Consider the following 25723-nt stretch of genomic DNA (forward strand, 5'->3'; position numbering starts at 1 on the left):
TCTCTATGTCTATGAACCTGTTTGTATATTGAATGATATAAACATTTAATATATATAATTATTTATTTTTTATTTGATTTTACAAATTATTCTGAATGATTTACTGAATATGCTGATCATGATTCATGAAACTTAAAGTAAAATATATTATACGTACATGTAACAATGTTTTTGTTGTTAACTTATTTTGCAAAGTGTTGGTTACACTACTGGCTTTTAAAACCCCTGTCCGTATGAAAATCCACTGTCTTTCTCTGTATCCTACAGCCTTTTCACAGTAATCTACGGTATATCTACAGTATGCTACGGTATGCTAGCTCTGTATATACAGTAAATCTCTGTATGCCACTGTATTTATCCCCAGCATGCCACAGTTACATACAGTAGACCCCGATACGCCTACAGTATGCCACTGTATGGTCACTGTTTCCTACAGACAACTACGGTAAACCACAGTATATGCCCCAGTACGCCCCTGTATATGTTCATTGAAGCAAAAAGAAGAAAATTACACACTCCCAGAGCACTGTACGGTTACCTAAGATGTGGGATTGTCAATTTAGTACACAGAGTTACTTACCTAAGAAATTTTTGAACATTATTTTAAACACATGGTAGTATTTCTTTTAAAGTGTTAAGAGATTAATTGTGTTCTTTTATAACTCTGAAATAACTATGAAAAATTAATAAATTGTTGCTTGAAAGAATATCTATCTATCAATTTTTAAAACTAATTATTTAATTATTCTTTGGTTTGATTTATTAGTTAATTTATTTATTTATTTATTTTGCAAACACCTATTTAATCCATAAAATACTTGACTGAGTGACTTTGAACTTTAAAAAAAAAACACGTCCGGGGTAATGCTGAATTTTGGAAAATTGTAGTTTTTAAAATTGATATAGTTTCTTTGAAAAAATAAATATAATTAATTAACGGCATGACATTAATCATTTTAAAAACAAATCAATCTATTTCTTGACAAATACAGAGCTGCATAGTAAACTCGGCACAAAATAAATAACGTGAAGGGGTAAGTGAAAATTAAATAAAATAAATGACTTTAGAAATACAAAATTAATAAATGAACTAATTATTTATCTTATTTATTTATTTGTTTATCAATTTATCTACAAATAGATAGATAAATAAACTAAATAAAAAATAATTTATTTATTTTGTAATTGTCAAGACAACAAAGTGATTAAATATACACACACCCCAATTGATATTTTTAGTTTTATTTTTATATGAAAATTATTTCTCCTAAAATATGCTACAAAGTATTTTTTAAGCATATGAAAACAAATTCCAATAATTTTACGTTCATGATGGATATCAAAATAATCGTCAGATTATGCACAATTTTAATTTGTCAATTGCAATTTCATATTTTTACTTTGTTTTGATTGAAAAAAAAAACGGTTTTTAAAACCGTAACACGATTATGAAAGAACTTCAAAGCCATTGATTGTTTACAAGTGACATGGGGTACACAGTAATGACACCTATTGTCTTTTTCACTGACCACTATACCTTGTTTATTTTGTGACAGAGAGCGACCGTGTCCACTCTGCGGCTGTTTGAAATAACATTTTCTCTTTGTGAGAAAACCGTTTTTTGTCAAACAAAACAAAACAAAATAAAAGTATCAAAAAAGCTATTGACGGTTTAAGATTGTGCATTATGAGACGATTGTTTTGATATCCAACACGGAAGTAAAATAATTAAAAGTGGTATCAATATGCTTCAAAAAGACTTTGAGAGACATTTTAGCGGAAACTTGTTTACATTAAATAAGCCAAATAAATCCAACTTTCGGGATTATAATTAATAAATTTGCTTGTATCGTCAATTTAAAAAATAAATAAATTGTTTTTTTACAATGATAAAATACGTGCTTAAAATCAGTTTTATTTATTTAATTTCTAATTATTTAAAAATCAATTATTGAATTTATTTTAAAATCTAAAATTTTCTAAAATGCAGCATTACTCTTGTTGTGAAGGTGTGTGTTTTTGTGTAATTTTTTTTTCTAAAAGGTACAAAAAAGCCATTCCAAGTAATTTATGGATTAAATAGGTGTTAGAGAAATTAATAAATGGTAAATAAATAAAATAAATAATTAATTTATCACCATAAAAATTCAAACTTTTTAATTATATTTTTTAAATTGACAATACAACAAAATATTTAATTATTTATATCCCTCAAAAAGAAAATTTTTAGGGTTTTTTGTATAAATATTTTTATCCTAAACTACGTTACAAAGTATTTTTTTAGCATATTAAAGCGAATTTCAGTTATTTTACGTCCATGATGGATATCAAAATAATCGTCAGATGATGCACAATTTTAATTTATCAATTGCAATTTCATATTTTTACTTTGTTTTGACTTAAAAAAATCGGTATTCAAAACCCTAACACGATTATGAAAGAACTTCAAAGCCATTGATTGTTTACAAGGGACATGGGGTACACAGTAATGACACCTATTGTCTTTTTCACTGACCACTATACCTTGTTTATATTGTGACAGAGAGCGACCGTGTCCTATCTGAGGCTGTTTGAAATAACATTTTCTCTTTGTGAGAAACCGGTTCTTTTTTCAATCAAAACAAAATAAAAGTATCAAAAAAGCTATTGACGGATTAAGATTGTGCATTATGAGACGATTATTTTGATATCCAACACGGAAGTAAAATAATTAAAAGTAGTATCAATATGCTTCAAAAAGACTTTGAGGGACATTTTAGCGGAAACTTGTTTACATTAAATAAGCCAAATAAATCCAACTTTCGGGATTATAATTAATTAATTTTTTGCATCGTCAATTTTAAAATTAAATAGAAAAATATTTTGTTTCTTTTACAATGATTAAATACGTGCTGTAAATTCGTTTTATCTATTTATTCACTAACCATTTAAAATCAATTATTGAATTGATTTTAAAAACTATGTTTTTTTTAAATAAGCAACATTACTCTTGTTGTGAAGGTGTGTGTGTGTATAATTTTTTTTCCAACAGGTACAAAAAGCCATTCCAAGTATTTTATGGATTAAATAGGTGTTAGAGAAATTAATAAATGGTAAATAAATAAAATAAATTATTTATTTATCATCATAAAAATGTCAAACTTTTTATTTATATTTTTTAAATTGACAATAAAACGAAATAATTAATTATTTATATCCCCCGAAAAGAGATATTGTAGGGTTTTTTGTATTAAGATTTTTATCCTAAACTATGTTTTAAAGTATTTTTTTAGCATATTAAGACGAATTTCAGTTATTTTACGTCCATGATGGATATCAAAATAATCGTCAGATGATGCACAATTTTAATTTGTCAATTGCAATTTCATATTTTTTTTACTTTGATTTGATTGAAAAAAGATGTTTTTAAAACTGTAACACGATTATGAAAGAACTTAAAAGCCAATGATTGTTTACCAGCGACATGGGGTACACAGTAATGACACCTATTGTCTTTTTCACTGATCACTATACCTTGTTTATTTTGTGACAGAGAGCGACCGTGTCCACTCTGCAGCTGCTTTAGATAACATTATCTCTTTGTATGAGAACCGATTTTTTTTCATACAAAGCAAAATAAAAGTTTCAAAACGCTATTGACGGGTTAAGATTGTGCATAATTAGACGATTATTTTGATTACCAACACGGTAGTAAAATAATTAAAAATAATTTAAATATGCTTCAAAAAGACTTTGAAACACATTTTAGCGTAAAATTGTTTACATAAAATTAGCCAAATAAATCCAACTTTCGAGTATACAATTAATAATTTTGTTTGTATATTCAATTTAGAAATTGAAAAAAAGTTTTTACGCAATGATTGATTACATGCAATTGATTAGATTAAAGTTTTTAAGAACATCAATAAGTTAAAAAAAAAAACCAAGATTTACCCCGGCTACATTTTTTTTTCACAAAAGTTACAAAGTCACTCCAATTTTATGGATTAAATAAGTTCGCAAAATAAATAAATCAATTAATTAACTAATAAATCAAACCAAAGAATAATTAATTTTAAAAATTGATAGATAAATTTTCTTTGAAGCATTGGTTTATTAATTTTTCATAGTTATTTCAGAGTAATAAAAGAACACAATAAGTTTCCCAACAAATTAAAAAAAAAATACTACTATGTGTTTAAATTAATGTTAAAAAATTTCTTAGGTAAGTAACTCTGTGTACTTTATTGATAATCCCAAATCTTAGGTAACCGTACAGTGCTCTGGGAGTGTGTAAACTTCTTCTTTTTGCTTCATTGAACATATACAGTGGCATACTGGGACATATACTGGGGTTTACCGTAGTTGTCTGTAGGAAACAGTAGCCATACAGTGGCATACTGTAGGCGTATCGGGGCCTACTGTATGTAACTGTGGCATGCTGGGGATACATACAGTGGCATACAGAGATTTACTGTATATACAGAGCTAGCATACCGTAGCATACTGTAGATATACCGTAGATTACTGTGAAAATGCTGTAGGATACAGAGAAAGACAGTGGATTTTCATACGGACAGGGGTTTTAAAAGCCAATAGTGTTAGTGTGTCTTGATTATTTTTATGCCCCCGTAAACGAAGTTTCGGGGGTATGTAGTTTTTGTCGTGTCTGTCCATCTGTCTGTCTGTCTCTCTGTTTGTCTGTTTGTCAGCAAAAACTTTAACCTTGCCCATAACTTTTGATTTAGTGGAGCTATGTCTTTCATATTTTACTTGTGCATTCCTTGTGACAAGACCTTTCTTTGGGTACCACCATATTTGACCGTTTGACCTTGACCTAGAAATTTGACCCACTTTTACACAGATATTTCCAACTTTTACTTTAGCCAAATCTCTTGAACAGTAGAAACTAGGACTTTCATACTTCATATATGTATTCTTTGTGGAAAGACCTTTCATTGGATACCAACAACCTTGACCTTTTGACCTTGATTTTGGAGATTTACGTACTTATGAAAAAACTTTAACCTTGGCCATAACTTTTGAATGGTAAAGGCTAGAGCTTTCATTCTTCACAAATCCTTGTGAGAATTCTTAAGATGCTTCATTGGATACCAAGAACTTTGACCCTTTGACCTTGGAGTTTGACCTACTTTTTAAATACAACCTTGACCATAGTTTTTGAAGGGTGTTGACTAGGGCTTTCAAACTTCACATATTTAATCCCTTTGACAAGACCATTTATTTGATAACAAGAATCTTGACCCTTTGACCTTTGGGTTTCACCCATTTTAACACAACATCCAAATTCCATAGGAATTTCATATTTCGAGTATCAATTTTTTGTGACAAGACCTTTCTTTTGAAACCGACAAATTTGACCTCAACCTTGGAGATTTCCGTACTTAAGAAAAAACTTGGCCATAACTTTTGAACGGTAAAGGCAAGGATTTTCATATTTCAAATATGTAATCCTTGTAAGATGACCTTTTATAGGATATCAACAACTTTGACCTTGACCTTGCAATCTGACCTACTTTTAACAAACTTTAACCTTGGCCATAAATTTTTTAAAAAGGCTTAAGCTTTCATACTTCACATATGTAATCCTTGTGACAAGACCTTCATTGGATATCAACTTTGACCCTTTGACCCTGACCTTGCAGTTTGACCTACTTTTTACAAACTGTAACCTTAGCCATAACTTTTGAACGGTAAGGGCCAGCGCTTTCATACTTACCATATGTAATCTATAAAACAAGGCCTTTCTTTAGAAACCAGTTAGAATCTTGACCCATTGACCTTGACCTTGGAGTTTGTCTTACATTTAAAAACACTAACCTTGGTCATAAACTTTGAACAGGTGGTACTAGGGTTTTATATTTCACATTAGTATTTCTTGTGAAAGGGCCTTACTTTGGGTACCAATATAATGGATCTGCATTTGAGAAAGCTTATCCTTCGCTTCATTATGTATGTTGCCATACGGGGGCATCAGTGTTTTACAAACACATCTTTGTGTTTTTTGGTGTGTGTGTGTGGGGGGGGGGGGGGGGGACAGGGATCCTATCGACAATCACTTTTAATCTGAAATAATTTTTTTCTGGTGCTCCCCCCCCCCCCCACCACAACCATCACCACTCAAAAGTTTCAAAAACGCACAGTATACATGGCCTTTTCTTTAAGAAAAGAAGACCCTATATGGAAAAAAATGAAGGATATGGAGATAACAAACAGTATTCAAAATCAAAGTCCAGAAAACAATACAAAATAGGAGCATAGTGAACACAGATCGTCAAAACATCAGAGATGGGATCAGGTGCCATGGAGGAGTGAGCATTCCCTGCTGACCGGTCACACCCGCCATGTGCTCCATGTCATGATCGGGAAATAACGGAAAATCCGTGGTCAATTCACTGTATAAAAAAAGTAATATTTTATTTCTAAGATCATTTATTAATTTTTAAGAAAAATCCGACTCCTATCCATTTTATATTGCTTATTCGCCAGTGGAAGTCATATTAAAAAAAATGATGAAATTATTCGCCTTTGGAGGAGTGAAAATGTGTCCATAATTAAGAATAGCTTAAAATTCAAATAATGGAAAAAAATATAATGAGTTCTGCGGTCATTATTATGATCTTAAAAAGTGCAACCTAATACTGAGTAGAATTTTGGCTAGTACCTTGTTTCATATCTCATGTTAGGGCACATGCAGTTAGGTCTATGTTCTCATGGTTTTAGTACTAGAGACCGCGGAATGTTCGCGGTCTTCTCGATCAATACACAGGGCTCATGGCCGGTGTATACCGATCTGTATTATTAGTTACATAGTCTTTTAGTGACAGGGTATGGGATGATACCTGGTTAGTAAATTTCATACCTGGCGAGGCGGAGCCGAGTCAGGTATGAAATTTACTAACCAGGTATCATCCCATACCCTGTCACTAAATGACTATGTAACGAATTTACCCCACCGATGAAACATTTACGTTTTATCTGTAGTTTATAAATGTTTTTCCCTGCTAAATGCTTCATCGCGCTTATACTGTGCCTATTATGACGTCATGTTTGTGTTTGTGACGTAATACATCGACCGGGTATAGATTTACTGACCGGGTATGGATTTACAACTGACCGGGTATAAGTAATCCACCGCCTTCACGTGACAGAGTTCAACCAATCGTAAGCCAGGATTTCACGGAAAAATCAACAGAGGTGGGGTATTTAGGGGATGCTTACTCCGACGAGACACCTGATCCCACCTCTGCCGGGGTTTCCAGGCGTCCAAGTCTTTTTATGAGATCGATAACTATTCATTAGCTTCACCCCTTATCCATGACAGATTAATATTTATTTACAATTTAAGATAAAGTCAAGGACATGTCATTTAATTCCTTTTCTTCTTCGCTGATAAAAAGTTTTTTTTAAAAAAAACGAACAAACTACAAAACTCTGTTTCTATGGGAATTTTGGCTGGATGAGTATCACTTGTCAAGGACAGATTTATATACTTTTTTGGCCGTTCGGGGATAGATTATTTTCACCTTTTTCGATGACAGATAATCCTCCCCTCCCCCTTTCAGAATCAAATGGCCGTCCCCATGGAATTTTGATCGGCTCATGAATAATAAAGAATGGGAGAATGATTGGTTTGTGGCTCTAGATAATGAATATCGAATTATTTAAAAAGCATCATTTTGTGTCAATAGTATTTTTTTGGGGGGGGGGGGGTGTATTTTTTTTTATATAGGCAGTCATAGAGAGGGGCACTTTTTTCATAAATAGGGAGATGTCTTATTTTATAATTATCTTAGCAATGTTATAATACCTATTCCTATGTATGTAAAACCGAGAATCCCGAAAGAGGCGGACAAACTCCTCATTCGTGAGTCGATTGAAATTCAATTTATGAACGAGCTGATTAAAATCTCAACCTATGTACGACTTGCTCAAGAAAAAAATCCATGTAAACAAACTATTTTTCTTCGAAGGTAAAAATGATATTTTTGTGTTATTTTAAGGATAACATCATTTTAATGATATGCATTACGTAGTAAACAATTTATTTCAACATATTGCTTCTTTCATTTAGTTAAAACAATGGATTTTTTGTCACATTTTTTAAATTTTATCACATAGGAAATTCGGTTCAAAATCCACCGCGTTTACCACAAACAATGACTGTATAGTACTGTTTTTAGATGCCGAGAATAATGAAAATAAGCGTTCAAGCCAAGTTAGTTCCAAGCTGCAACCATCTTCGCCGAAAAATTTACCATTTTCTTTTAATGGACACACGCCAGGTCCAGCACAATACCCTGATAAAGGTATATTGCTTGATAAAATATAGCTTTATCCAAATTCAAAATACCTTGATAGGTATTTTTAATTTTTCTTTAAAAATTAATTTAAAGTCGAGTTCTAATTTTTGGCAGTGTGTTACTCGTGCATGTACACTCTGTATAAGGCATAAAATGTCTCCTCACACGACACGTTTGAATACTGATTTGTTTGTGTTTGAACCCATGGGTGAATTTACTGACAAAAAGTAGACTTTCATTAATTAATTTTTAAAGAATTTTTTGAATTTTAGTGCATAAAAATATCAAGGTATTTTTAATTTGATAAAGCTATATAGCTTTATCAAGCTATATACCTTTATCGGGGTATTGTGCTGGACCTGCACGCACCGCCCTGCATACACTGTAGATTTCTTCTCAAAATTAGTTACAGCTATCCAAATTCAAAGGCTTTAGGTCCATTTTAAAACATTTTTTCATTATTAAACTTGCTTAATGCTTTTCAGTTCACAGTTGTTAATGTGTCTTCCATTGAATACAGTTGTTTTGCCCAACTTAATCGTGTAACTTCATTTAACAAAGACCACTAGTACTTTTAAAAAATAAAAAATAAAGGAACAACTTTACTTTACCGGTCCCCAGAAAAACGCGCTAAAATCTAGTGTCGACGAAGGCGAATTCAGTATACATGAGATCGTGATAAAAAAAAAATTAAATAGGATATTTTTTGGCCTTTTGACCCAAAAATCGAATTCAACGGTTAAAAGTTTAGTTTAAAACTTCATTTTTAAATTCTTACATTAAAAAATGAATAAATATACATGGAAGACAAAGAATAATTCTTTTTGCAGCACATGCTTAGTGTCATTTCTTTCGGACTTAGCCATTCTTCCATGTAAAGAAACGAACGAAGTGCCTTTGAAGCTGCATGAATTATGATCTTGAAAAAAATTACAAAAACAACTGAATTTTTTAACTTATCTAACAGAATGAGTCACTAACCATAATCCATCGGATTGTATGCAAGGACTTAGACGTTTAGCATCTCCCGGGCAGATGCCAAACTAACCCTAATCAGTCAAAAAATGTGAGAGGACTAACCCAATTCTCTCGGATGAATGCGAGACTAACCCTTATCAGTCGAACACTAGTGCAAGAACTAACCCTAATCTCTCAGGTGGGTACAAGACTCATTATCCCTAATCAGTCAAATAGTGTCAAAATTTTATCCAATTTCATATGAGTGACGTAGTTGTTACGTCATAGTCTAATGCGCACGAGGATCTTACGGATCTGGAGACCAGTAAAGTAAAGTCTACCCAAAATAAATATTGAATTTACCATAAGATTTTACCATGATATGATATGATACGTACAACATGTATACATTATCATTCAGAGACCTATTATAATGGTCTAATATTAAATGTTTCCATTATTGTAGAGAAGACTTTAAGTGTATCCATTGCTTTAAATTTCCTGGAAAATGTATAATTGATCCCTTTTAGGATAAGTAATAGTTAGCTTTTTTCTCGTAATATATTTCAGATTTAAAAGAATGTTTGTATAAAACCTACAAACAAAATGACTGAGGCAACATTTGAGGAGTTTTCAATCGATATTGATGAATCTAAGGCAGGACATGGACCTCCAGTCAACCTGTTTAATGTGGACATGAAGTACCAATCAATTGACTTCACTACAGAGACACCTAGTGGTGAATCAGAGGTCAAAACAGTGGAAGATAACTCTGTCAGAGCCTCAACTCCCCCTCCCCCACCTTTGGACATCTTTGGTTTTGATATGAAATACACCGAAGATCCTTTGGAAGATTTTAATGAATCCTCAGGGAATAATAGCTCTGGTGGGAATGTGGGTCCAAGCCTTACAAGCATTAATTTCGGAAATTTGTCAAGAATGGAGTCGACTGAAAATAAATCAAGTTCAGTTTCCTCAAGTGTAGCTAAGGGTACTGTCCAACAAAATCTAGAGAAGAAGCCTGACACTGCCCAGGATGTTCAGCAGTCTGCTCTGATGAAGAATGTTCTTCAGAAAATAAAGACTTCACAGTCCAGTAGTGGTCAAACAATGAAGATAGAACAACAAACGACTGAAGTAAAAATAACTAAAACAGAAGGAGGAGAGGTAATTGTTTAGTTAACATTAATAATTATCATTAATAATAATGTGTAGCATTTTTATGTGCCCGGATCGATAGATCCGAGGCGTATATTGTTTTTGTCCTGTCTGTTTGTCTGTTTATATGTTTGTCTGTCTTTCTGTTGTCAACTTTAACCTTTGCATTAACTTTTGAACCATGAGAGATAGAGACTTCATATTAAGTATGCAAACTCCACCAATAAACTTCTTTCAAATGACATCAAGGTCAATGACCTTGTGACTTTGACTGTGACCAATATGCTAAAAATAGCTTTTTCAAACTTCTGCAATATCTATTGATCCATGAAAGATATAGACTTCATATGTGGTATGCTTACTCCAATAATAAAGCTCTTTCAAGTGACGTCAAGGTCATTGACCTTGTGACCTTGACTGTGACCTATATGCTAAAAATAGCTTTTCGAAATTTGGCTATAACTTCTGAACCATGAGAGATAGAGACCTCATATTTAGTATGCATGCAATCATAATTAAGCTCTTTCAAATGACTCCAAGGCCATTGACCTTGTGACCTTGACTGTGACCTATATGCTAAAAATAGTTTTTTGGTACGTTCTTACCAGCGGGCGCATAGTGTTTCAATAACACATCTTGTTTTTTACTTGAAATAAAAAATGTTCATACTGGAATAAAGTTTATCATGATTGTTACATAACTTGAACAATTTAACCAATGGCATTTTGACATTCAGCTCTGCATAATTCAAGATGTCCAATTTAACTTAAGAGCTATAATTTTTTCTTTCCTTCAGAAAATAACAGAGAAGAGCAGTGTCTTGACAATTGAAAAGATCTCAACGTCAAAGAGTTGTGAAGACTCGGATGATGAGTTTGATTTTGATGTACCTACAAGTAAAAACACTCCACAGAATCTCCCTCCTCAAACAGACCTACCAAAAACACAAGATTCAAGTTCACCGCCCTCTGCATTAAAATCTCAGACTGCTACAGAATCCGTAGGCCCAAAGGTAGAAATTCAACCGACCGTGAAGGTTGTGTCTAGTACGGACACTTTAACTGGTCCAGGGGTAAATGTTTCTGAGAAGAGTTTGACCAATCAAGGAACATCTCATGTTACATCTGACAGAGAGAAAATAACCTTGCAGGGTCAGACAGTTAGTGAGATAGGGAACTCTGTATTGAAACAGGTAAACTTGATCAATGACAATCCAATGACCCCCTACTTTTTGTTAGATTGAAGGAATTATATCAAAATATTGTCACCTTTAAGTCTTTAAATGGTGAATGACCTCTATGAAATAGAATTAATTAAAGTATTATCATTTTATGAATATTACTAAGTACTATTGATTTGCCAGGTTTGTGAGAATGGTGCAGTATCTGAGACATTCCACGTTAACAATCGGGCCCAGGACGAGTGGGATAAAGTACAGACTATAGAAGCAGGTAAACATCATCTTCATCCTAATACAGTGATTCAAATCAGTACATTTTACTGAAGATGTACCAGAAAAAATTAATTGCAGATTTCTGTAGATTAAATATGTTTTTCTGTTTATAGGGTTTGTGGATGAGAATGATACAAGAAAGAAAGGTAATGCACCAGAAAAAAATGGTATTAATGATTAGAGTAAATGATACCCCCTTCCTCCGGAAAATAAATTAAAATGCTTACCTCTTCCTCTCTTCACCCAATGCACACTGTAATTAGATTCAGAATTGAAATATTTAATCAACTTTTAGTCTTATATCCACAGAGAGTGTAGTGACCAATGCCCCGATGCTGTCTTTCTTTGAGATGTCAGAACATTTTGTCTCCCAGGATTTCACAGGAGTCAAGGTCAGTACATGTATTCAGAGCCTACCCCTTCCCCCAAGAAAATGATAAGTGTTTGAATAAACATATTTATCTCTTTATTATCTTCCTGTCAAAATATGAATTAACTGGAAAAAGCAAGAACAAAAAATGATAGTTAAGTTGTTGAGTATTTGCTGTGGGAGAGAGATGCTAATTTTCAGTTATTTGTATGATTTCAGGACAAAATCCGGACAACTGTAGAGCGTCATGGTTTTTCTGCACTGAAGTACTTCCTCTTTGGACCACCAAAACTGCATAAAAATCTACATGAAGAAAGAGATAGGATATTTTGTATAGCTGCATGTAAGTGATTTCAATATATGTACAGGGCTTGACATTAAGGTATTCCAGAACCAGTGAAAAAAAATTACGGACAAGTGAATATTGCTGGACACTTGTCTGACAGGACAAGTGCTTTTTCATGTAAAGAAGTATCCAAATAATCATGATAATAAAAAAAGACTAGTGAAAAGTTTATCGAATAAAAACGCAAGTACACTGTAGTACATAAACCCCGAATTTTGATCCCAATATCAGTCACTCTGTAATATTAAGTTCACACTTCATTGGGATCGATGTTCACTGATTGCATACTAGTGCAAGGCATTACAACATTTGGAATAGGCCTATATTTGTTTGATGTTTACCGATTCATTTTTGAACATTTATGTTGTCATCAGGACAAGAAGTTTAGATATTTTTTTTATGTGTTTGTTGTATTTATCAATAACAACACAAATCAATCAAGCAAGTATGAAAATTGAAATGGACTGTTGACAGAATTAGATGTTTAATAAAAAAAATTTGGACAAGTGAAGTTGAAATTCGGACAAGGAAATGTCTTGGTCACTTGTCTGAATGGACAAGTAGGAAAAAAAGTTAATGTCGAGCCCTGATGTATCAAATAAAAAAATCTTTTAATGGTAGAATTTAGAAAATTGAAAGTCAAAGGGTTCATTTCAATCATTAAAAGTCCTTTCCCCAAAACTTTCACATGCAAATTATCTGCATCATCAGTCTTTAAAAAAACCTTCTTTTGTGTGAAGGGGGGATGTCAGGAAAAACATAAACTTAACTACAGCAATGCTTAAAGAATTTGAAAGCTTCAAATGCAACAAAATTAAATTGGAAGTCATTCATCAAAGTTTTAAAGTGGATTCACACACACCCCTTTTCATGTTAATCTTTTTTTTATTTCCAGCGGTGCTTGAGAATTCTAACCAGATCCATGTCAGATCTCTACAGACAATCTATCGCAGTCTCACGGGGTCAAGGTTTGACTGTCCGCGCTATGGAAACCATTGGGAGGAAATTGGATTTCAGGGTAAATTATGAGAGAAAAATTGAGTGAAAAATCAAATTAATGTATATATCGTGTATAACAGTTAGATTCAATTTGAAGAAATTATAAGCTGATTCCTGCTATTCAATGCTGAATTGAATGTTCATGTATAATGTAAATTTATTTAATAATTTGATTGGTCTGACAAATGTTTAGTTGATGAATGTTAATTGGGGTGGTTAATTCTGATCTATTAATTTTTGTGTTTTAGGCAGGGATCCATCAACAGATCTGAGGGGTGTAGGGTTACTAGGTCTGTTACATTTGATCTACTTGTTGAGAGATGCCAAACGACAGGTGCTGGCTAGTGAAATCTACAAACTTTCTCTTCATCCCACTCAGGTAAAAATATACTGTGTATGTAAGTAAATTGGCATATTCAAAATTTAGCACAATAACTAGGTATTGAGTGGTTAGCATATTCATAAAATAGATACTGAGAGGTGCCATATGGTTATATAAATAATTTATTGATGGTACATGTTGAGAGATTTGCCTATCGCTGTCTGCTTCAAAGCTGCTACAATATAAAGCCCGCTTTTTAAAGTGCAAATACAGTAGCTACAACAGTCCTAATGGAATTGTTAAATCAGCTGACGTTTAAATATACATATACTATCAGTAATACTTGTTTTTATCAGATAAAACAAAATTCAAATATTTCCTATCAACATGTGTAAATTGTAAATTATTAATAAATGTGTGAAGAAATGGTTTTGATTCCCTGCAGGCTCTACTGAAATAGCCGAAATATAAGAAGTAAAACTTCTTCATATAAAATGCAGGGAAACTTTCACCACTATATTATCACACCTTTTTATTAGTCAGCAAATTCATATCAATATACCAGTAATTGTGCAACAAGAATCTTCCTGTGTAATGTTAAAACGGGACAAACTTGTTTCCAAATATGAAAGGGTGAAAATAACACAGGGCGAAAATAACCCTGTATACAGTATGTAGTTCTTAACCAGTCAGAGGAAATGTACTATTGAAGGTGAGAATGACTTATCAACAGTTCACACACATTCAACTATGTGTAAAGATTAAGTTTTTGATAGATGTGGACAAACCAGGAATGTGTTCTGAAGATGAATGCTGCTTTGTTTATTATGAAAAGACACATAGGAAGAGCTTTAAAAATCAATTTTTTTTTTTTACAGAGAGTGCAATAAACAGAAAGAGGTCCTTCCAGTTGTGTGTGATTTTTACACAGGACTATATCTACAGATGTATCAAGTGTGGAAATCCCAGGGGAAAACCATCTCAGACTCTGGATTTGTTTTACAGCGTAAGTATTGGGTTTTGTTTAATGAGGCAAATTTTACAGCAATTTCTATCTGGCTTTAATCCAAGTATTAAGTATTCAAGCTTGTGTAAGGTGGCAAAGTTATTCCAGCTGTAATCCAGGAAACTATATAAGTAACTCTTAGTGTTAGGTGGAAATTCTGTCCACTACAGTTATTAGTCTAGTTTATAAAATATGTGACTTGTCTTAATTTGCATTCAGTTAATCCTGGTTGATTGGTTCATAAATATAAGTATGCTCATAAAGGACAACTGATTAAATGTTTATCCAAGTAATTCAATGTCAGTAATAAAAAAGGAAATTGATCATAAATAATAAGGATAATTAAACGTTTCATAGAGCTTAAGTTTTTCACTAAATGCTTATGATATCATAATTAAAAAGGTATTAAAATTTTGATGATTGAAATTGTACATGATAAAATGATTTTAAAGTGGAAATCAAAATAATTATACATTTTGATATTATATTTTACTTACTGAATTTCAGATATTGAAAATCATGCCAAGAGGAATCCCCATACAGTGATGAAAAACCTAGAGGAGTACTTAGCCAAGAAGAAATCGGCAGCCAATCTGGAAAACGTGAATCTCGGAGAGGAACAGTTTACAAGTGTTGTGGATTCTGAGACAGCAGGACACTATTAAAAGTTAACTAGTTTCTTTTTAAATTAAATAATTTTCCAATTACAGGGTGTTCTAAATCTTGTCAAATTAAAAGTCCCATAAAGCTGTTCATGAATAATATATCATTTTGTCGTGTATTGCATATAAATTGAATCAGGTGCATTGCATACTTCAGCATTAAACTTTTAACATTTAGGATCCTTCTTTTCCTGTCTATTTTTGTTACTCATATGAAATAATTGATATGTACAAACTTTATTTTCATTTGATACTTTGAAGACTTCCAGGTTAGTGTGCTCAATGAGGCATTAGTTTTATATTTAGAACTCCCAAGTAGTGTAAATGAAATTTATTTGCATATTTTAAAACATAACAATTTTAAAATCATCTTATTCTAAATCATTCTTTTAAAATTATTTCGTTTTCCCAATATTGTAATGAAAGTTTTGAAATTTCTCTAAAAATATTATTAAAAGTGAGATTGTAAATGTTGATTAAAAAAAAAGTGCAATATAATGATAGTATGTTCAGGATGGTATCTATCCTGCATTCTCTGTCCATTTCTATCTGGCAAAGAACTTGAGGAAAAGTGTGGAGGTACATATATGAATCTATATTTATTAATGTAGTATTGTAGCGTTATGACCATATATGAAAATGTTCTTGCATGTAAATCCTTTTTCTCCTCCATTGTTGAAAACTGTAAATTGTTGTAGATTGATAAAGATGGGGCATGGCTTAGTCTTATCATAACACCTCACTTGACATATTGATGTACATTATAATGAAATGTATTTATAATAAGAGATGTGGTATTTTTATATAATGTATCACGTGATATTACATGTATTTGATTGTTGTGTGTTATACCTGGTAGTCATGTGATAATATTTATTGATTTACAGTTAGTGTTGTTGGTTTTATATGTATTCAGTTCTCCGTCCTTTTTCAAAGTTTTATTTCATGATGTTAATAACTTCAAAACTGAAAATAAAATTGATTTTTGAAACAAAACTTGTTGTTCAGAAGAGTTATTGATAGAAAGGTACTTTGCAGTTTTCCTTATTTTTTTTTTAACCTTTTAAAATAGAGAACTGAAATATTTCAAATGGCATGGATATTTCAAAGTAAATGGCAGGTCCCAAACACTTAAACTTTCTGAATATTATTCTCAATATCTCAACTTCTCGAATATCTCAGCAATATAGCAAACCTATCAAAGTTCATTATCATAACAAGGTTTGACAGTACATTGTATTTATATTCTTTGTATCACAAAGTCTATGTAGTAAACTATAACAAGCAAATGTTAATTTAAAAAACCATATAGTATAGGCTATTGGTAAGTTAAAAATATTATTTATTCATATGACTTTTTTTAGCACTTCGATCAATAAATATGATTACCTACATGTAAGCTAAAGAATACATGAAGTTGTAACTAACTTAATATTCCCCGTTCAAAAATTAAATTTTGTGTAATAACAACACCATTTTAAGTAGAGAACCAACAGTAATCGAGTTCAAAAGTCCATCGAAGCTTTACAAATTGAGAGCAGAGCAAAAACGGACATCCATAACTCCAGAGGTGGGATCAGGTGCCATTGAGAAGTAAGCATTTTCTGTCGATAAGTAGCACCCATCGTGTGCTCCTTGTCATATCGTGGACTGGGAAAACGAAACAAAATCCGTAGATAATTCAGTGTGTAAATAATGGCGTAACAATTCAGGAAAAAACGTCAGTTAGCATTCGACCCAACGAAAATTATTTTGCTGACAATGTAATTGTATCAACCATAGAACTTAGGAAATGATGACTTTGAACATGTTGAATGAGACTGTTAATATTATTTTTCATCAACTTGAAATGTTTTCATCTTGTGATTGGTCTTCAGCGAAATTACTGCGTTAAAATTACTTTGATTATGTAATCTGAAGTTGATATAAAAAAGATGCTGGGGTTCCTCATTGACTACATTTATATAGTCTTCAGAGATCACTTTTCAAAGAACCGTTAGAAATCCGATGGTTTTTGTGCTCCTTTAATACCTGACCTTTTTATATTCCTATGAAGCAGAATTAATTCAAAAACTTTTACAGCAGAAGAGAAAAAAAAACACTTGCTGCGATCTTTAATTAGACATTTAAATGAATCAACAATATTTTACCAATTAATAATAGTTATTTTCATTCAAATGACCAATTAACAATTGTTATTTTCATTCATATGACGAATAGACATATCCCAAATGAACTTGAAATAAAAGATACCGCAGAGTCTGCCACATCTGTTTCATATTTGGATATTTTACTGACTATAGATTAAAGCTAGCCTCCCAATGTCAATTTTCCTTTTTCCACTTTCACCTGCTGATGTTATTTATGTCTCATCAAGAGCTTGCTCTGAATACGATCAATTCTTAAGTGAGGCAGGCTACTCACTGAAAAGTTGATGTTACTGTAACAGGGATTTAAGAACCTCTTTTAAAGTAGCCATTTCGTAAATTCTATGATCATTATATAATGAGCAAATATAACCTATCATTGGGTCGTATTTTTGCCGAATTCTTTACACCTTTGTTTTTATACTTATTTTTTTTATACTAAGTTTGACTGGAAAGTTCCGCACACCCGATTAATACATACAGCTTGCGGGTGTGGTGGTTAACAGGGAAATTCCAGGGCTCCATGTTTTATACCGTCTTCACATGTTTGTATAATTGTTTGTGGATTTTTTGGGATCGATCACTTTTCCTTATCTTCACTTTTACATAATGTTGAAAGCTTTCCTTGATTTAGAAATTGATCGTACATAGAGCGTGCTCTCGCGTATCTAATCAATCGGAGAAAATAGACCCCTTTATACAGGTGATAAAGGTATATTTCTACTAAGAAATGCAAATTGAGGATAGAATGTTAAAGTCATCACGTGTATTACAAAGTTTTGGTGTTAGAGTATCATTAATGTCTTTTTCTAGTAAAATATCCAAATATGAAAAAAATATGTCAGAAATTTAGAAATAGGGACCCAGAAAAAAATTGTTCAAAAGCTCAGGTGATATAAGTCTTACATAACGCAAGTGTACCTTACAACTTATCTCCCCCTGATCACTGATAATTTTATAAGATTATCTAAAATTATCGTAACTTCAGTTCTAGACCGAGAAATTATTCGGCGTAAATTACCAGGATTTGAATGAAATATATGGAGATAACGAAGTCAACAGTATTCAAGCTCAAACGTCCAATAAACAATGCAAATAGGAGCAGAGCAAACACGGACCTCCCAAACATCAGAGCTGGGATCAGGTGCCTTGGAGGAGTAAGCATTCTGTGCCGACCGGTCAAATTTATAGAACTTACAAAATTATTACTTTAAACGAGAGTGCTGATATTCTTGTTTCACCAATTTGTTTAATCAGCTCAGTTGGTATTGTTGTGATAGGAAAAAGAAACGTACCTCAAACTCTAGCCGTATAAGCATCAAATTCATATTTTTACATCCTATATTCTTCCTCAATCTTTGAACAAACCAGAGGAAATCGAGAGCGTCGTCGGTCTGCAACTTTCGCTCTGAGCGTTGTCGTTAATTAATGTCAACATGGCCATGGTCAAGGACGAATTATTCTGAGGTATACTCGTACTTACGATATTTGTTGCCTTGAACAACATATTTGGTGAATTTTTAAAAGTTTATTTATTGACTGTTTTGACAATTTAAGCTGAACTCTATCGAAATTCATCTCGATTTCGTTTCTTTGCGGCTTAAAGGACCAGGCAAAATTTATCACAATGATGGGACCGGTACAAACGGACATGGGACAATGAAATTTTTCATCGAAGAAAACCATGGTACAAAAACATTTTTAGCATTAAGACCCATGGGACACAAACTTTTTTTTCCAGTGAGTTAAAGCACTTAACCCAAGAGAAATATATTCATTAAATTTAAACATATAATTTTAATATGTTTATGGCAGATAATTAAAAAAAAAACATCTTTGAAACTCAAACGAAGGATACAAATGGCAACATAAAATCATAAATCTTCAAATTATTGGAATATACATGTATTACAAAGTTTGAAAATGAAAAAAAAAAAACAAAAAAAAAAAACCCTTCATCGATGTTTGAAATATCTGTAATCTGTTCCAATAATTTCACTAACACCAAGATGTAAATGTAACCATGGGACAGTAACTTTTTTATAAGTCTTAAGGCATGGGACAGATAATTTTTTTTAATACGAATGCCATGGGACATGTACTTTTTTTTGAGAAATTTGTTTTGTTCTGGTCCCCCCATTGTGATACATTTTGCCTGGTCCCTAAAGTATTCCTACGCTGTACATAAATAACGCATTGTATGGAGGCCTCAGAGAGAAACAATTTTAATAATTTTTTTTCAAAATTCGTAATTGGAATTATAAGAATTAAACGTTCTTTTTGAAAAATTTATCGATGAGTAAACTCTTGACATTTTACTCACAAACTTAACATAAAAGAGCTTTCGATAAATTTTTCAAAAAGAACGTTTAATCATTTTTTAATTTTGGTAAAATGTTGTGATTTCCAAAAGTTCCTTTGAATTTTTAAGTATCTACATCTGATAAACATCACTTCTCGAAAATTGTTGCACAGTACTTCTGAAGAAATCAAGCATATATCTAAAACGTATTTTGTTCATGTCAGAAAATCCTTAGATCCAATTGGTGTGCCGTATATATATCTTTATCATAAATTTATTGTCCTTACATAACCTAGCTTATTCATATTATTATATAGATAGTCCACGTATAATCAAAAAGTTTGATATAATTTGGGAATTATCGAGAATTTCGGGGGTTTTTTTTGGACATGTTTGAACATTTCTTGACATTGATTTCATCATTTTTATTTTTAATTGGTATCAGAGTCTTACAAGCAGTGAGATGTGATTTTGACAGAACGCATTTAGTAAACAACTTTAATGAAACAGGAGTAAGTATGTTGTTTGTTCGTTCACTTTAAAAAAAGATAAATTATTAAAAATCTTGCTCTCTTACATAATTATGATTGACAGTTTCTATATTTTTTCAGCTTTGCAGTAAAACCAACTAATGGATATATTAATGATATTAAAAATTCTTATTTAAAGTTCTTAGACTAGCAGAGTTATAAATGAGATAATTTATTTATAGGCATACTTATTGATAAACAATCGTTGATGCACTATTATTAAAAAATAATTTTTCTGTGAATTTTTTTCTACAGTTTCTTGGTACATGGCATGAATTAGAGAGGACGACATTTCAATGGGGAGACAACACGTGGGACTCCCAGGTGTGGACCTTTAAACGAGGAAGCGACGGTCACCTGTATATGGCATACACAGGGTTCGCGTGAGTACAACAAAGCCTAAATTTAACATCACTGTATTTATTACATCTAGTGATTACTCAATTGCATGTCATCAAAATATGGGAGAAATATGCTACAAAATAGAATATTCAGTATTCAGTGCGTGTACATTACTCGTAACTAGTATTTAATTAACAATTCTTTTCGATATCATTTTTGCTTATTTGAGCTGTAAGCATAACCCCTAGGCGTAGGATGGGACCACAAAGGGCAATCAAAATGCTGACAAAGAAATTCATAGAAAGAATCTTTTAAAAATGTACTTTTCGAGTACAACAAAGCCATGATTAGTCATATTATATAGAAACATCCTCAGACAGTGTAGATTCAAGTTTGTGAAAATCATTTGTCCACAGGTTGTTACACTTTTGGCGGTTAAAGTTTTACATAGGAATGCATAAGAATAATCTTTATAATATTCCTTTTCAAGAATAGCAAGGCATGGTTAGTCGTATTAATAATATAGAATCGTTCTTAAATAAAGAAGGTTCAAATTTGATCAAATCATGACCCCTGGGGTAAGACACAACCACATGTAGGAAATTTTCTTGAGAAAATCTGAAAACCACATGATGGTCAGTAAATGTTAAAACATTTATCAGTATCAAACTTTTTACTCGAACACTACTATACAAAACCCTATCCAGGTATTAACCTTATTTGACAATACTGCAGTCTCGATCAAAATCATCATTTCGTAAGTTCTATGGTCGATACAATGACATTGTCAGCAATTACATTGAGTCAAATGCTGACTGACGTTTTTCATACTTATTGTTAGTCCATTATTCATACACTGAATTAAATAACAACGGATTTTCCCGTTATTTCCCGATTATGACAAGGAGCACACGGCGGGTGTGACCGGTCGGCAGGGGATGCTCACTCCTCCATGGCACCTAATCCAACCTCCGATGCTTTGGAGGTCCGTGTTTACTCAGCTCCTATTTTGTATTGTTTTGTGGACTTTTGATCTTGGATAGTGTTCGTTATCTCCATATGTTTCATGAAAAGAAAATGCAATTATAATTTTAAGTTAATCCAAATGTCTATTCCAGACAGGAAGAATTTCCTAAATACTGATACTAGTGGTCTCCAACGTGTTACACAATTCACAGTCAAGGCCTATAGGTCCCTAAGTTGATATCAATATTATAGTTTACACCTTTTCATGATATACACAGATAATGAACAGTATTGAAGTCCAAAGGCCATTTAAACAAAACAAATCAGGAAGAGAGCAAACACAGAGCTCCAAAACATCAGTGGTAGGATCAGGTGCCATGGAGGAGTGTGCATCCCCTGCCGACCGGTCACACCCGCCGTTTGCCCCTTGTCATTTTATTCCACAAACCAAGGACTAAATCTTATCTTTTGAATGATAGCCTTGACATTCTAAACTATGCAGGACAAATATATTAGAAGTAGGACAAAATGTTTTCTTTTAATTCTTTTCAAGTACTCAGAGAAACTCATCTATCGATTTCTTCTAATGTTCTCTGTATTAAAATTTACATACTAGTATACACATTTATATGTCCCATTTCAAGTGTTTCCTTTAAAGGTACATAGACACAGATTTGAACTTAATATTTTCTCAAAATTTCTGTATAATATCACCACTTATATATTGCAATTAACATTTCCCACGAAAATATATTAAAAATCTTATTTCATCTAAACGTTAATGAAACTTGGACGGGTTTGATTGACACATCCTTTCAATTTCACAAATTTTAATTTTATTCTTAATACTTAGCAAAAGTGGCAATCTTGATGTATATTAATAAAAAATATTAAAACTATAATCCATAAAATTCAGAGTAAAAATGTTCGAAAGCAAAACAAACACACAGAATAACCTCAGTCCGTGCAGTTGTGGTGAGCAGACTTTAAACACCCCGGTGAATCGTAAGCCTTGACAATAACAAAGCTCGAGCCCTGTTTACAAAAACTGTGTACGTTTCACGGGTGTGTTCAATTTGCGAAACTCTGTACACAACACTAACTGCAAAATGACGATACTTGTGAAGGGTTTTGATTTCGAACATTTCTACTCTGTATATAATATTTTTTCTAAATTTAAGTCTCTAGTATAGTAAATGTATACCGTTGAGGTCTGAAAATTTCTTCATTACTTGACATTTTTCGAATATAATTGCGGTTTGGTTTGGAAAAAAACTTATTTCTAAAATGTGTTTATATACTTGACGTCAAACATCCGATGAGTAATAATTAAATGAATAGAAGGGGAAAATAATACATGAGCATGCTTTTTGAATGCCAAAAGAAGAATGAAAAGATACACAGTATATACAATAAATGAATCAATTTTTCAAGTCCTCGCACACAGTCTTGTACTTCCCCTAACACCGGACTCTTGAGCGGAACAGGAGGGGCATACACAATGACGGCAGAGGGAAGATATGAAGGTGAGTCATGAACGCATCAAAGTTACACATCGACGTCGGATGATGAGTCACGAGATACCAAAATTACAAAATGACGTCAGAAGGAAGATATGAAGGCGAGTCAAAATGAGTCACGAGATATTAAATTTACACATTGACGCCAGAGAGGATCAAGAGAATGTATGTATGTGTGTACACACTGTAGCAAGAGACTTTTTTACTGTTTAAGAAGACACGAAGTAACAAATTGCACGACAGGGGGAAGGTAGGAAGGTGAGTGATGACGTATTAAAGTTACACTGACGTCAGAGGGAAAGCGTGTAGGTATATTGTATAAGATACATGTATCAAGTTCACACATTGAAGTCAGAGGGGAAGGCGTGAGTTAATAATTTTATATTTTTTGATCAGTGAACCATGTCGAACGAAATGTATGCAACTTGCTCGATTTATTGAAAAAAAAAAAACAATAAATTTATGCTTGGTCTCTTTCATCATAAGTATTTATTTATATTTTTGGCTTTTTTATTCATTAGTTACTTTTTTTAAATGTTCCTTTTCCTTTTAATATTACTTTTGAATACATGTAGCTGCTTTACGAGTTGCATACATTGACTACTCAAACGTTGCCCTGGTGTACCTGTGCTATGCTCCTGAAATCCAAGGTACCTGTGACAGGTCAGCTGTTCACGTCTCCCTGCTTTCCCGGACACCTGCTCTGTCCACACCACAGCGGTCTGTGCTGAAGGCTCACCTGGATTTAAAATGTATGGAAAATCATCACCTTAACCAAGCTTCCACAGGTCTGGTAGCATTAATATACACGTACATTGTCAATTTAGAAATTAAAAATGGATTTTCAGTATTAAGCCATTTTTTCTCGAAAATATAAATAATTTAAATATGTAGTAAAATGTGAAATATATCAAATATTTATATTCTGTAACAACTAGCGATTTGTGGTTAAACGATAGACAGATAGAGGTAAACTGTAGTTTAATTGTATATAGGATATTACGAAATATTTGATCACTAGTTTTTTTGTTTTTTTTTTGTTTTTTTTTTTGATTTCTGAAATCTCTTATTCTGGTAGTGGTGGTGGTTAATTTTGTTGACTTTGTCTTATGAAGCAACCATAGATTAAATTTATGTCTATGGACGAAAACAATGAAATGTTCAAATTTCTAACCATAGTATTCATTTCTATTTGTCATTCAAACTACTGTATCATAGTGGTCGTACATATTATATATATAGTGTTATACCGGTATTCTCCAGGGGCGTAGTATCAGGGGGGGCCAGGGGGGGGGGGGGCCAGGCCCCCCCCCCCCACTTTTTCTCCCGACATTATCTTACTATAGGAAAGGAAGGTTGGCCCCCCCACATTTCAGCAAAGGGTAGTGTTATAAGAAAAGTAACCTCAAACTTTTCTTGAAAAAAGTTAGCCACTACCAACCCCCCCCCCCCCCCCCCCCCCCCCCCCACGAAATAGGATTTTCGACTTCGGGCAACTTTTAATTTTTCCTTTTTTTTTTTTGTTTTTTTTTTTTTGGTTGTCAACTTTTTCAGGTAAGTAAAAAAAAATTTCTCAGGTTGGCCCCCCCACTTCCAAAAACGATGCTACGCGCCTGTTCTCTACAGCTACCACAAATTAAATGCTACATTTAAAAGGTCTTATCGACTAAAACGAAATAAAATTGACCATTTCATACAATATGAGAAAATATCATATTAATCAGACAAATTTATTTCTTTTTTCAGGTCTTTGTCAGGTACCGATTCCAACTAGTAAGTATACTTGAATTACAGATAATTTGGAAAAAGTTAGACATTAAATTAAAATTGTCTTTTAAATTTTTTTTTCATGCATTTCTCTATTTCCTTAAATATGGCTTTCATATGTTTGTAGAATATTTGTCAGTTTTTCATTTTTTTCCAGTCCCAGTTGGGAAGTAAGAGACTTTGGAACAAATTAATATTCGGTGAAATCCGATCAACTTTATGACAGCGAACTGTGAAGTAAATTAATTTGTAAATTAAATTGTTTAAGAGATAAATTTGATTGTTTATTTTGTTTGTTTTTTTGTTGTTTCACATTCACCTCGAGAATTTTTCAATCATATGGAGACGCCACTATGCGGGGAAGGGCTTCAAATTACCCGGTAATACAATGTTCCTATACTCGGCACTCAAGAACATTCTACAGTGAGGGATCTTTTTCGAACCAGCACGTACTGCGACACGGAACCTCAATTTTTACGGTCTCATCTGAAAGACCGATCTCTACATTCAACAGTGGGATTTGAACTCACAACGTAACGACTCCGGAGCAGACGTACAGTCGTACTTTTACCC

General features: G+C 32.7%; 2 protein-coding genes across 2 annotated transcripts; both read left to right on the forward strand.

Annotated features, from left to right (window-relative positions):
* Window positions 1-7935: 7935 nt before the first annotated feature.
* Window positions 7936-16030, forward strand: LOC134263166 (uncharacterized). The gene is made up of 12 exons (XM_062745475.1): window positions 7936-7973; window positions 9831-10427; window positions 11215-11610; window positions 11782-11869; window positions 11985-12017; window positions 12181-12263; window positions 12461-12584; window positions 13483-13605; window positions 13835-13965; window positions 14265-14299; window positions 14787-14914; window positions 15422-16030. Exons 2-12 carry the CDS (start codon window positions 9867-9869, stop codon window positions 15577-15579), a joined length of 1860 nt encoding a protein of 619 aa, XP_062601459.1. The 5' UTR covers window positions 7936-7973; window positions 9831-9866; the 3' UTR covers window positions 15580-16030.
* A 4382-nt stretch (window positions 16031-20412) lies between these two features.
* Window positions 20413-25436, forward strand: LOC134263162 (uncharacterized). The gene is made up of 6 exons (XM_062745471.1): window positions 20413-20537; window positions 20811-20938; window positions 23298-23389; window positions 23959-24171; window positions 25130-25156; window positions 25308-25436. The coding sequence occupies exons 1-6, from the start codon at window positions 20415-20417 to the stop codon at window positions 25322-25324; spliced, it is 600 nt and encodes a 199-aa protein (XP_062601455.1). The 5' UTR covers window positions 20413-20414; the 3' UTR covers window positions 25325-25436.
* The last annotated feature ends 287 nt before the right edge of the window (window positions 25437-25723 follow it).

Source organism: Saccostrea cucullata, unplaced genomic scaffold (genome assembly GCF_032062105.1).
Source record: "Saccostrea cucullata isolate Sc308-1 unplaced genomic scaffold, CSIRO_AGI_Scuc_v1 ctg1665, whole genome shotgun sequence".
Taxonomy (NCBI): domain Eukaryota; kingdom Metazoa; phylum Mollusca; class Bivalvia; order Ostreida; family Ostreidae; genus Saccostrea; species Saccostrea cuccullata.

What these genes read in the sequence shown, in the direction of transcription:
- LOC134263166 (XM_062745475.1), top strand. Translation starts at nt 9,867, where the DNA reads ATGACTGAGGCAACATTTGAGGAGTTTTCAATCGATATTGATGAATCT. An exon ending in GGAACTCTGTATTGAAACAG is followed by an intron (nt 11,611 to 11,781) that starts GTAAACTTGATC and finishes TTGATTTGCCAG; the next exon opens with GTTTGTGAGAATGGTGCAGT. An exon ending in AGGATTTCACAGGAGTCAAG is followed by an intron (nt 12,264 to 12,460) that starts GTCAGTACATGT and finishes GTATGATTTCAG; the next exon opens with GACAAAATCCGGACAACTGT.
- LOC134263162 (XM_062745471.1), top strand. Translation starts at nt 20,415, where the DNA reads ATGTTTGAACATTTCTTGACATTGATTTCATCATTTTTATTTTTAATT. An exon ending in ACAACTTTAATGAAACAGGA is followed by an intron (nt 20,538 to 20,810) that starts GTAAGTATGTTG and finishes TTTTTTCTACAG; the next exon opens with TTTCTTGGTACATGGCATGA. An exon ending in GGCAGAGGGAAGATATGAAG is followed by an intron (nt 23,390 to 23,958) that starts GTGAGTCATGAA and finishes GAATACATGTAG; the next exon opens with CTGCTTTACGAGTTGCATAC.